This window comes from Apostichopus japonicus, chromosome 6 (genome assembly GCF_037975245.1).
Source record: "Apostichopus japonicus isolate 1M-3 chromosome 6, ASM3797524v1, whole genome shotgun sequence".
NCBI lineage: Eukaryota > Metazoa > Echinodermata > Holothuroidea > Aspidochirotida > Stichopodidae > Apostichopus > Apostichopus japonicus.
In genome coordinates this window covers 2,359,312-2,372,092 of record NC_092566.1, presented here as the reverse complement: position 1 = coordinate 2,372,092, position 12,781 = coordinate 2,359,312, and the positions used below count along the sequence as shown (strand labels likewise).

Here is a 12,781-nt window from a genome sequence, read left to right as displayed (position 1 = left end):
GTATTCCATCAAGAGAAGAATGGAAACCCAGTAGAGATCATATTAACACTGCACAGGATATCCAGTCATCACACAGCGTATACACCTACTTATGACATGAAAACAACCATTAGCAAATAGTCTCAATAATAATAATAATAATAATACCACATTCAGGTTTTGAAGAAATATAGGCCTCTTCAAAATCAGACATTCCACAATCATAGGGGCTGAATTGCTTAGTCTAGCACACAAGGAGCATTAGTGCATCTCCTCTGAATAACAACAACATCAAAATCAATAGTGAAAGATAGCTTTTTCATGGTCCTTTATTTGACAAAGGAATTACAAATTTGCCAAAGTCATATGGAGTTGGAGTTTGCGATTTGTTGGTGATATGAAACTACTATCAATTTCGGTAGCAATGTTAGAGTGTAAAAGACAACAACATCCCTGATGTTGCATTAAAGGGGCAAGGTGAACAACTTGAAAAATGGAACAAAATCATTTTGTTTTGTAGCACTGTAACAAGTCACACTAAAATTCTGCCAAAAAATCCCCTTTCAGAAAAGACATTTCTACTTGATGCCAACAGTATCACACATTGAATATGTCTGATACATAAAAGTTCTAACTAGTTGCAAATAGGCCTTTGCTATGTGGGTAAAGTACTTTCGAAAAAGTATTCCATTTTTCTCTAGCTTTCAACATCTGCTACTAAATTAAGGAAACTAACAAATGTTGCATAGTCATGTATTTTTGCTGCAGCAATGGCAGGAGATGTAATATCATAACCATGCACAAAACAAACAATAAAATTTTCTTATAATTTTACCTTCATTCCCACAGGTCCTGGGGGTCCTTCTACACCAGGCACTCCTTTGTCACCCTGCAAAATACAAACAATGAGAACAATTTACAGCCATGTACAATGAAACTATAGGTTATTGGGATAGTCAAGACCAGAGGTTGTCCAATTTCGCGAGTTTCGCGAGTTCCTGCTTGCGGGAAGATCACATATACATACATACATACATACATACATACATACAATTTAAGTAAACAATCTGTACTTGCAAGGTGTGGTGAAAGGATTAGAGAATTAAATTATGTCTTAAAGTTTTGAAGGCAAATACATTAACAATCACTGTCAAATGTTTGCTGAACATTTAAGATTTGTTTCCATTTGAGAATGCAAAGGGAATTGGACAAGTAAGGGTGATCAACACCGTACTGTGATTACTTGTTGTGAAAGCTTGAGTACCCAGGATCAGACCTTGCAACCGTGAGCTCCATTTTGGGGAAAATCGCGACATCCCAAAGGTAGGGCAAAGATTGTTACATGAAGGCTCGCAGGATCACAGAACAAGGTGGCAGGTTTCTGGCCCTCAGCAGGTCTGAATGAATACAGACATGTACCAGTGCGGTCCATGGCCGTATGTTTACCACATGTTACTGCTTTGTAAATAATCATCGTAAAATTTTGTTTTTGCAGGGTAAGGTCTTTCCTTTGCCGATCCAGTATACACTTTTCGCTGGTCAGCTTTACTACCTTGAGTACCCTCCAGAGGGAAAACACGATCCTGGTCTCACTTGCATTCTCCAAATGTGAGCAAAGCCTAGGTGCTCATTAATTGACTAGTCAGCAATGAAAGCACTGATGACCTTTGAACTTCTTCCATGACTTCATCTGTTTTTCTCCAGATTGCAGTCTAGTTATCAAATCCAATCGATTAGGCAAAACATTCCACACAAAGCTGTCTTGCTTTAGATTTGAGTGGGTTTCATTCCTACCTTCATTTCTTCTCAATTTAAGGATCAACTATTAATTAAACCAACTGTAGCATATTTTGCTACCTGCAAAGATGGGCACTCCTCTCTTCCACCAACTGTTATATAACCTGGAAGAAAGTGATTTTCCTAGCTAAAGGTCAATAAAACATCTCCTCTGCTTAGACCTGGTTTGTTTATAGCTTCTGAATCCCAGGCAGCTCTTAACTGATATCAGTCAGCTATTTGATGCATTTGTTGACATAGATGGTTATCATCCTTTAATCTGCCAATCAATCCTTGTAACAAATGTAACTTAAGTGACATTAACTGTGACAGACAGTTAAAGGAAAGATTACACCAGCCGATATTTGAACATCCCTACCTTCTTAAAGGGTGTCTGTGTGTCTGTCTGTCTGTCCGACCGACAGTCACACAGCTACAAATACAAAGATTGAGGGGAGATGTAGTAACTCATAGTACAGAATGACAAACTTGAAATAAAGAGTACAAAAATAAGAGGACGTGACGTCTGGACTCTGGCAGGATCTTCTTAAGGGATAGACTAACATGAGGGTATTGTTTTTGTCCACCTCTAAAGAAACTCTGTCATCTCATTTTAATCGAACATCAAGCTCTATTAACTTTATAAAAAGTTTCTTTCTCCCTCTTTGGGTTAGAACGTTCCTCTGGCTAAGCCAGTTAAACATTAGATGTAGCTGCATACCACTCACTCAAGCTATCACCTCTGCATGGAGAAAAACATTTGACTCCCTTTTCAAAGTGATCAACCTGTTTATTCCAATGCTAGAATGAGAAATTTAAGTTGTCCCCATCATTTAAGGTAAATATACACTTTCAAACCTTTTTTTGCCAAACCATATTTCATTTGGCTTGGTCGAATTTTGGTGGATGGAAGTAACAGATTATCGCATCAGAAAAACGGATCTTTTTGTCATTTTTAGGTCAGGGTTTGGACAAATTCAACAGCAAAATGGCAGTAAAATGATGCAAAAAAAAAATAAGACTAGCTGCAGTTATCACCCACTGAATTCAAGATGCTAGCTGGGTATCTATGGTAACCAGCCAGGTTGATCTACAGAAATATTTAATCTTTGGATCAGAAAACTGTCACTGTGCGAAGATAAACCCCAAGCTGACATAAAGTACAATTTTACTGTTGGAGCTGTAGGCTATTTGAAATGCTGCCATCCAGTCTGCGAACACTAAGAAAAAACACTTGCACAGTCCTTTAACAACGAACAAATAACCAGGTCACAACTGGGGCAAAGGTAAGCAGGTAAATCAGCAACTCTGATAAAACAAGCCAAACTAATTAAAAGGGTTTCAATCTGCTAACTGTGAACCAACTCACGGGATGACCTACTTAACTGACAACTGCAGAATCATTCACTATTAATTTGTCAGTCAAAATGTGTCTTATGATAGACAAACTCCCTGCATACTTGATAGATACTTGAAGGGATTTTCAGAAATTGATTTATCTCAGTTGGATGTTAGGAGAAGACAAATTCAATTCACTCGTAACATTAACTAAGATATATACATATATTTTTTTCCTACATAAATTCACACAACTGGTCCCTATAGCAACCAATTAGCTATTGTAAGGTTGCCATGTTTAAAGAAGACATAAATCAATAAATTCAATGTTAATGGCAGATGCGTTTCTGACAAAACCAGAGACCAAAACAATCTTTGTCTGGCACTCTATTGCACACACATCTTCATCTCTTTTCGGTTTTTATTTTCCATAACTACATCATCTTCTCTGAATAAGAACTAGGTTTAACAGGGAAGCTGTTCTGGTAGGAATAGAGGCTTTGAAACTATGCACAATGACACCCCTGAAATGAAGCAATCTAAGATACAAATCGCTATCAATAGTCAACATTCTACGGGGGGTGGGAAGGGGCGGGGTGGAGGTAAGATTGATTCAACAACGTACCTTTGTTCCTTGTGAGCCAGTATTTCCTTCACTGCCCTGTGGAAGAACAAGTTGGTAATGAAGTTGTTCAGAAAAGTGCTTGATTCTACACTGCATATCTCTCGGTAATAGTGACACCTTGATACACAAATAATCCTTTCAAAGGTATATACCGTATCTCCTCATACAGACTGTGATCTCTGAATCTTTAATTTAGAAATACCGCACAACTTAATAATAATAATTGCTTTTAATATAGCGCTTTATACCATCGATAGGTCTCAAAGCGCTTTACAGACGTTATATTACCCCTGGTCAATGATAACCTGTCCCAGAGACAATCCCTCCAGTCGGCAGCAGTTATATACTGCGCTCAATGACAAGTTACCTCACAGGTACTCATTTAATCCCTGGGTGGAGAGAGGCAAGTGAGATAAAGCATCTTGCCCAAGGACACAACGTAATGAACTAGGCTGGAATCGAACCAGCAATCCTTGGATCACGAGTCCGACGCCTTAGCCAATTGGCCACCACGCACACTCTCAACTTGAAGTTTCTACCAAATAAAGATGTGCATTTTAAGCATAAAATAATTTGTAAACTTGTTTAATTGAATCTGCATAGCAAAGAGAATTCCAGTACCAGTGGTTTGTTTCTCAGTTTTTCAAGAAGTTTTATAATCCCCAACAGCATCAAAGATGTACATTTTTACAATACGATTTTTACGGACTCCTAATTGTTTTAGGATCATCTGGTTTATCCCGAATTAGTTATCCCGAATATTGCATTCTAGAGATTACGTGACAAACTTCCGTGGACCAATTGTGTCTTTGCAATACATCTCTAAAGTGGAGGTGCATCAAGCAAGAAAGAAATATTCAGCTGTTTTTGAGTAGTGTTGCTTGATCAAGTCAATCAAGAATAATATTCACTAATTTCTCCTTCCAAAAAGAATAGTTCCAAAGACCAAAACCATCATCAACCAGCATAGCTTGGTCAGGCACTTTTATATACTATAACAGGCTTCTATAAGTACTGGACTTTTTAGTGAGCTTTTGGGTTTCCTTAACTTTTCCATAAACTATTAGGTTCCTATTGTTATTCTAATCTGCTGATTCTTGCGGGTCAGAACAGTAAGCTGATAACAAGTCTAACAGAAGAACCATTCCTCAGTTTTGGCAATAATGGGATTTTCAGGTTGACCATTTTAGTTGTTTCTTTCCTCTGTTTTTTAATCAGTTTGAGAATATTTGATGACAGTCGCATGAAGTTTCTGACATGTTCAACTTACTTTTGTTCCAACTTCACCAGGTGGACCAGGATCACCGACCCACCCTTGCCTTCCTTTGTCCCCTTTGATACCAGGGGGGCCTGCTACCCCTGATGGACCTTCTGGACCACCTAATCCAGTATCTCCTTTCTGGCCAGGTTCTCCCTATAGAGAGGAAAAGAACTGACGGGTTAAGAAGAGACTTTCAAGTTTCAAGATGTTTCAGCTGACCATCCCATGTTGTGTTAGGCTGGATTGGCATCAAACGTTGTAAGATGATGAGAGGGAGAAGGGGAGGAAGGGTTGGAGAGGGTGAGGGCTGGAGCGGGTGAGGACAACAGAAGTGGGGGGGGGAAGGGGATCCTCAAACAGCACCGTGCATTGGAAATGGTTATTTCCAAAGTGGGTGGAGGAGAAATTAGTATAGAGACAATTTATGCTTTTCCAAAACAGACTTTCATTGAGAATTACATTTTGAATATATGGAATCTCCAAAGAGTGATGAGAAAGTGGAAGCCTTTACGCCTTGTGTAGCAATACCCAGTAAGAAGCAGTCTCTGAATGAATACAAACAAAGATTTATGCAGTTGTGCATGAAGAGAAAAACGATGTTTATGTGGAAAAGTTGAGATGGATGGAAAAATCTTCAACTTCCTTCATGTCTGATGAAAGAAAAAAAGCTATAGGGATGAATTGTTTGTAAATATTTGAGGCTGGTGAAAGTGATGTAAAAGATAGTACTAGTGATGGGCAGGAAATGAAATAATAAGTGAGGTATAGATATATCCATCAAACTAGACGGGATGACAAAGGCAAGTCACAGACCAGTATTCCTTTCTTCATGTCTGTAGCTATTAAAAATAATAGTTCTTTCTTTGTGGTATTGTTGATAATCAAGTCCCGGGTGTTACATTGTGACTTCACCTAATTTTATAACTGTATTCTGAAGTTTGACCACTTTGATACACCAAATGTCACTATTTTGCTACAAGTCCATGATTTCAAAATAGAAGATTGTCAAATATCAAACAGTTTGATTATGAAAAGCGAATGATATGTGTGGAAGTACAACTCAGTATAAACCCAGTACTACTGTATGCACAGCTCTCTGAGAGCTGTACAGCTGCCACACGTGTGTATGTGTATTCTGCGACGTGATTGGTTACTGCGAGTGTGACATCATGGTTCTTTGTACTGGGTGATAGAATGAAAGATTGAACAACTCATCATAGTTCCATCTAAAAGAATCTCTGAAATGAAACATGCATATGCATGCAAGCATTTCTCAATATGACAACTGTGTTTATGAATCTCAAATCTGAATGCCCACATTGCAGCCCCTTGCCCCATGGCAGTGAGAGGAACCCGACCACTACTAGACGATTCTTTCATTCAGTAATTGGAAATACGATATCATATTTAGAAATGTAGTAGCAGATATATCAATAGTTTACTTTATTTTTAGACTATATCGATTTACACGTACATAACAATTTAAAATGTACCGTTTCTCATGTTACAAGGTTGGGTGTCTTTGGGCCCATCCTATCATACTTCCAGTTAACACAGCCAGTTTATGTTCCCACCCCTCCATACCTTCTATCCTTCCCCATGCCCCTCCTCCCCCACCATATCAGCCCATGGCAGTAACCATCCCCACCGGTAGGGATCATCTGTCACTTCTTATGACAGCCTACATCCCTTCTGAAACATCTACTTCTTCAGACTGAGAGAGGGAGAGGAACAGTAATCCTAACTATTAATTTAAGGCAGCGTTAATATTCATCATTTCAAGACCTCAATTACATCCATTCACAACAGTTTAGGTTAAAACATCTTCTTAATAAGGAAGGTTAAATATTAAGTTATATTCTAGAGATTGTCAGAAATGATGATTTTAACTGTGTAATTGCATAAACTGAGACCTCTTGCAAAAGAAAAACACAACGGAAAGTGCAAATTTATGGGTGTGAGATCCCATAAAACATAAGTTTTTGTAACACCTTAAGAAAAATTGTGCTGATCAGTGTAGATAAATATATTTGAACTAAAAGAAAAGGAAACCAGATTGGTTTATGAAATCATCAGCAAAGATTGAATTGTTTATCTGCACTTCACGCACATGCTCTTTGAGCTATAATTGAATTTTTTATTTCAATTTTCTCACAACTGTCCTTTGAGAAATGAAGGCGGCCTCCCTACCTTGATCCTTCAATACTATTTTTCTTCATGCATTATAAAACAATGTTGAAAAACCAAAACATGCCATTTGAAATCAAATTCATCACCTTCATTTCTTTTTAGCAAAGTTAACATAAAGGCTTAGAGAAAATAATTGCATTCCTCCTCAAAGACAAACATTTCGTTAGATTGAGACACCAGAGAACTGTTCCGAAAACTTATGATTATAAACACCATGAAAGCATTCCAAGGATTGATATTATCCAAAACTGTTTTAAATTGATATGTTCAAACAGTTCAGCCAGGTTACAGGCCCCTATTTTTCTTGAAGGAGAAAATATCTGTTTCTTTTCTTTGTCTACAAATTCTTTGCTAAGTTCAAAGAAAAGACAAACAGTGGCTTTTCAATGTTTATTTTGCCTGAACTTTTTGAGGCCCAAGCGTCACTTTGTTTGTACGATCTTGTCTTACAAATCATACCCAAGTCCTGACTGGTGGAGAGATATGGCAGAGGTCCTCTCAAAATGTCTGTCCTTTACAACAACATGAATGAAATAGGCAGTTGATGGAAGATAATTCCAAGAGCAAAACTTGTATCTTGCACAACCCCCCCTCCCCACCGCCATGAGTTAACTTAAGTTCCACCATGAATTAACTTAAGTTCCCCCATGAATTAACAGAAATATTCAACATGATGCTCTGCCACACCACATTCACTATCAGCACAGTTAAAAAAAAATGAGTTACATTTGAGCAGAGAAATGCTCATCTTTATAAGTCAAAAATGGGATTAATCAGTATTTGTTGAGCTTCTCATGGTAAGCATACACCAGTGTTTGAGAGAAGCAACTTCATGAAATTATACATCATGGAAAAATGTCTGCAGGTAGCCACATTCCCCAGTTTAAGACTTGACCAATCTGAGCATAGTATTAGAGGATAATACATATGTATATGAGGGAAGAGATTGCAAGTTACAGATGTCCCATTTTGCCCGCCAACCTTTCTCAAAGGAGCAACAAATTTTTAAACAGAAATATTAAAATGCAACATACAATATTATGGTCATGCTACTGTACAGCAATGTGTATAGCGCTATGTCCCAAACCTCGGCTGCAGTGGATTGTAAGCTTTTGTTCCAACGAAAGAGATAACGAAGAGAGTGACAAATGCTGATTTGAAATTTAGAAACATTTAAGCCACCCGAGCGAACAAACTATGAAATGAAGATGTGAAGCGTGTTTAACCCGCTGAATGGTTTCTTCCATTGTGAATGTTTGGTAGTCATGACGATTATAACTTTGATGCAGCTGGTTGTGTTTATGCCAAATTAATACAACCTCCTACCAAATCATTTATTTTATTATTCATTATTATTTCATTATTTTATAACGACAAACAATGACCAAATATTCTTCTGGCTTCCAACCGAAATGGACCGCTGGTAAAAATCCCTACCAATTGATAAACAAAACAACATCTGTTCCCAATAAATTATATGCAAATGAGGCATGGCCAAGATACAACTACTACGAAAATGTATCAGGTCTAGGAATTTGAGGTGATGTATCTTTTAGTCAAAAAAGAGAGTTTCTTGAGTTAATAATATGACCATTTTCATGAGTCTATGGTGCTAAAATGAATGCAACTAGGTTAAAGATATATTTGGTAATCAAATATTTTCCAGTTGGGAAATTTTTGCAAAATACAACCAGCTGCTGTGAAAAAAAAGTCATTACTCACTGCAAAAAAAAGAAAGAAGAGGAGAAGATATAAAGAGATTGAAAAAATAGTTTGAAGAGATGAGAGATGGAGAGAGGATGATGTACCTCTGCTACAGAGGAAAGAGGAGCAACACTGGATGAAAATAAATGAGATGAGAAAGAGGAAGAGGAAGAGGGAGGAAGGTGACTGGGACATATCTGTAAATCTCTCTATAAACTGCTTTAGATCTAAGTAAACTAAGGAGTCATAACACTAAGTAAGGGTAATAGCACAACATGATCAATCCATTCTGCAAAACTACGCAAAAATCTTCGCATAATTTGGATCTATATACTTACAAAAGTTTTGTAAAGTAATGTTATGAATGAGGAAGTATTTGAAAAAGGGTTGGGTCTTCCTTGGGTCCTAGTAGGTATAATAACGTTGCTCTTTGCTAGTTCGTTTGACAACTTTTGAAAAGAAAAGGATGGCTGCCTATCAAAGTTGCTATTATTCGTTGGTATTATTTCTACGAGGAATTTAAATCTATGAGAGTGATCATCATGGTGACATTCACAGTAGTAATCAAGGCATATTGTGGGGGGGGGGGGGGGGTGTGGGTCAGTGTAATAATGCTACACACTCTGTGAGTGGAATCACAAGTTATTTCGTCTACGGTTAATGTTAAGAGAGACTAAGAGAGGAAAGAGAGAAGGGGGTGGTGGACCGGTGCTGAACATATAACTTACTGGGTAGCCTCTTAGACCCCTTGATCCAGCAATGCCAATCGGGCCCTAGGGAATGAAAGAGGAAGACAATGCAGCGACTCAATTAGAAGAGAAAAGTTCCAAGCGTCTCCGTGGAAACAATGGACATAACCAAAGTTGTGTGAAGGTGTGTTGCAGCGTTGAAGACAAAGAGGATATAATCACAGAGGACAAAGATATTAAATATGCTGGAAGGGAAATTTGGGGTGAAGTTAGGGGGGGGGGAAGGTGTGATAAGGGGAGAGTTGAAGGAGGAGTATCTTTTTAAGATTAGTGTAGTCTGAAGAAACAGATATGTATCAAACATATTCAAAAGGGTTAATTATCAAATACAGCTAGACAATATACCTTTACTTCTTTAAATCTAATGGTACATACAGTATTAAACAGGATTCTACCATATATTCCCATGGTGACCCTCACCCCTTTCTAGCCCCTATGTCACCTGTAACTCACTGTTCGTGGTCACTAAGGAAATGACTTAGCATTCAAATTTTGTGTAGTAATTTTGAAGGTTCTGAATTTTGTCCCCTTTACAATACTATGGCTCCTGTGCATGTACAAATACTGCTTTGTCTGTTTGCACTTGTATAGCAACTTGACCATTTTGTATAGTATTTTGCGATACCGGATAAATTATTCCTCGTCACTGGCTTTCAAGGGCCACGTCAGGCCCTGGGGCCAATTAAGTCACTTTTTGAGGGCTTGAATCTTTTTCCTGCAGTGCAGTATATGAAAATCAGAAGATATTATTCTTTATCCCATGTTTCTCCTGGTCACCGAACTGACCCTGCCCATCCCCTCCCCCCCCAACATTTAACCCTCATCAGGCCTGGTCTATGGTCTATCACATCAGAGCCAACAGCAAGCATTACAAAACATACAACTGTAAAGTTCCTAAAACTATAGAGCCATATGATATTAATTCCATCATTTAGCAGCAGTAAATCTGCTCTTAAGTGGCTGTTGCTAAGACGCAGCAGATAGATTGTGCAGTTCGTTTTTTACTAAACACATTCTACTTAAAAAAAAGTTATTATGTTGAGTTGATGGGGTGCCAAATCTGCCAAAAAGAGTGTCACAATGGAGTCATATATTCCCTTGTCTGTATCAATCCATTATATATGAATGTTGGAAGTAATCTTTATCATTATTCGGCAGTATATACCAGCGGCACACCTAAGAGTTGATGATGTCACTGTAAACTACAATCATGATACTGTTCTTGGGTATGGAAGAAAGACAAGTGTAAGGTTATCATAGTACACAACCTGTACATTCCAGATACTTGTCTGTAGTATATCAAGTAAAACACAATCAAATAGTTTAACCATGAAAAAAAGAGCTATGTTAACTACTCCACAAACTTGATCTCCAAAAACCCAACAGAATGATTCAGAAATCAACCAGACTGGAGGTCAATGTAATCAACGACATATGTACATGGAGATAGATACTGCTATCTCAATTATCTATCGCCCTCTATATTGAACATCTATAGACTGATGCAATAGCTCTATTAGACTGTCGTTAAAGAATAGCTTCTAAATATAACCAAGGTTCATTTGCTGATAAACTCAAGAATGTTAATTGAGTCTATACCACTGCTGCTCTCTACTCGTCTGTCCCGCCCATTCCATTGTTCTTTAATTATTAGACTTGCTGGCTTTCACTGGAAGATTAGACAAAGGTAAACAAGGAAGTATGCATCTTCGAATTTGGGAAGGAAAGGATCGGGAATACGGGTGCAAAAGATGATGGACCTTAATATTTCTACTCATCATTTTCTTTCACGACACATCTCTACAGTCACAGGGAGCAACATCATCTTTTCAAGTCACGGTATCTGTACAATTTAGTCAAAGGTACCAAATAGTAACCATGCTATTTTCTCGGCATAGGTTGAATTCTGGGCTATTATTATGAACTGACCAACAAGACCATATCCACCCCTCTCCCAACCTCTCTCCCTCCCCATTTGCTCCTCTTAAACACATGTTACTCTCCCACATAATCATCCCGGCCCTTGGTGAAACACACTTGTCTAGGAGACTGCATTGTGCAACTCATCATATCCTTTTCCTATTCCCTTCTCCCTCCCTACTACCATTTCCATTCCTAGCTTGAAGTTGTTGAGCCTGTTGCATGGAACACATACAATGTTACATGCAGTCACAAGAACGATAGCTGTTAAGGAGAGGTTACCAACGAAAGGTGGGAATTGGCACATATTGCTTTAACTACTTCCAAGTCTCCATTCTTCTTTTTCCTAAAAGATCCCTCCTTAGATCTAAGGGAGTGAGGGAAGGTTACAGAACGGGGTGGGGTGATGGGGGGTGGCCGTGGGGGGGGTGGGGTAATGGAGGGAGACTTTTCATAGCAATGTCTTTGTCTTTAGCTACCAATTACAGGTTAATACAGGTTAATGTACAATATAAAGTGACTGATAATATAGTGTCGAGTTTAATTCTCCCTTATAAACCTTAAGTTAGGCGAGGGTAGGAGGGCAGGGGGAGGAAGGAAAGGGGTGGGAAGGGGAGTGGAAAGGGAGTGGAGACTTGACATGACAATATTGTCTTAAGATATCAATTACAATAGTAATTGGTTGTTTGTACAGTATGTAGTGGTATACGTAGAGTCTTACATTTTTTGAACGTCCTTGATGAAAATGACTTTGACGATGATAGAGTATTAATATTAGATTAGATATGATACATAAATAGATCTACTCTAGTTTTATCTCATTGACTAAACCACAGGTTCAACATTTAGATAGCTGGTTCCAACATCAAAAGAACATGATAACAAGTCTGAAGGTGTGATGTGTGTTTATCATTGCAGGTATTGACTTCCACATAGAAGATATAGTTCAGCAAGAGTACAATGTTCATTGTTGATTGAACTTTCTGTTTAACTAGTATGATAAGTACGTCTGTAAGTGCAACCTCTTGTCTACAGATGGAAAAAAAATATATGGATTTTTTTTCCTTTTATTCCAGCATACTCTAGTTTCCTTTGTCATATCTTTTAAGGGGCACAGAGTCAGGCTTTTATTAAAATAAGTTTCTGACATGAATAGGATTTTTAAAAGTCTTTTCCTGCTATCCCTCTTTGGTTAGCACTGTCTAAAAGGTCATCTTTTTCTTCTTATACAATTGGTAC

At 38.0% G+C, this 12,781-nt stretch overlaps 1 protein-coding gene across 5 annotated transcripts in view; it reads right to left on the bottom strand.

Annotated features, from left to right (window-relative positions):
• Window positions 1-12,781, bottom strand: part of LOC139968645 (uncharacterized) — an 80,904-nt gene that overhangs the window by 26,976 nt on the left and 41,147 nt on the right. For 3 of the 5 annotated variants that reach the window (XM_071972870.1, XM_071972869.1, XM_071972871.1), the window contains exons 5-8: window positions 9,602-9,646; window positions 4,989-5,132; window positions 3,719-3,754; window positions 815-868 (exon numbers count right to left, since the gene is read on the bottom strand). In XM_071972870.1, coding sequence (XP_071828971.1) covers window positions 815-868; window positions 3,719-3,754; window positions 4,989-5,132; window positions 9,602-9,646 — 279 coding nt within the window. The remainder of the gene's footprint in view (window positions 1-814; window positions 869-3,718; window positions 3,755-4,988; window positions 5,133-9,601; window positions 9,647-12,781) is intronic. The other 2 variants (XM_071972873.1, XM_071972872.1) reach the window with 1 other exon arrangement.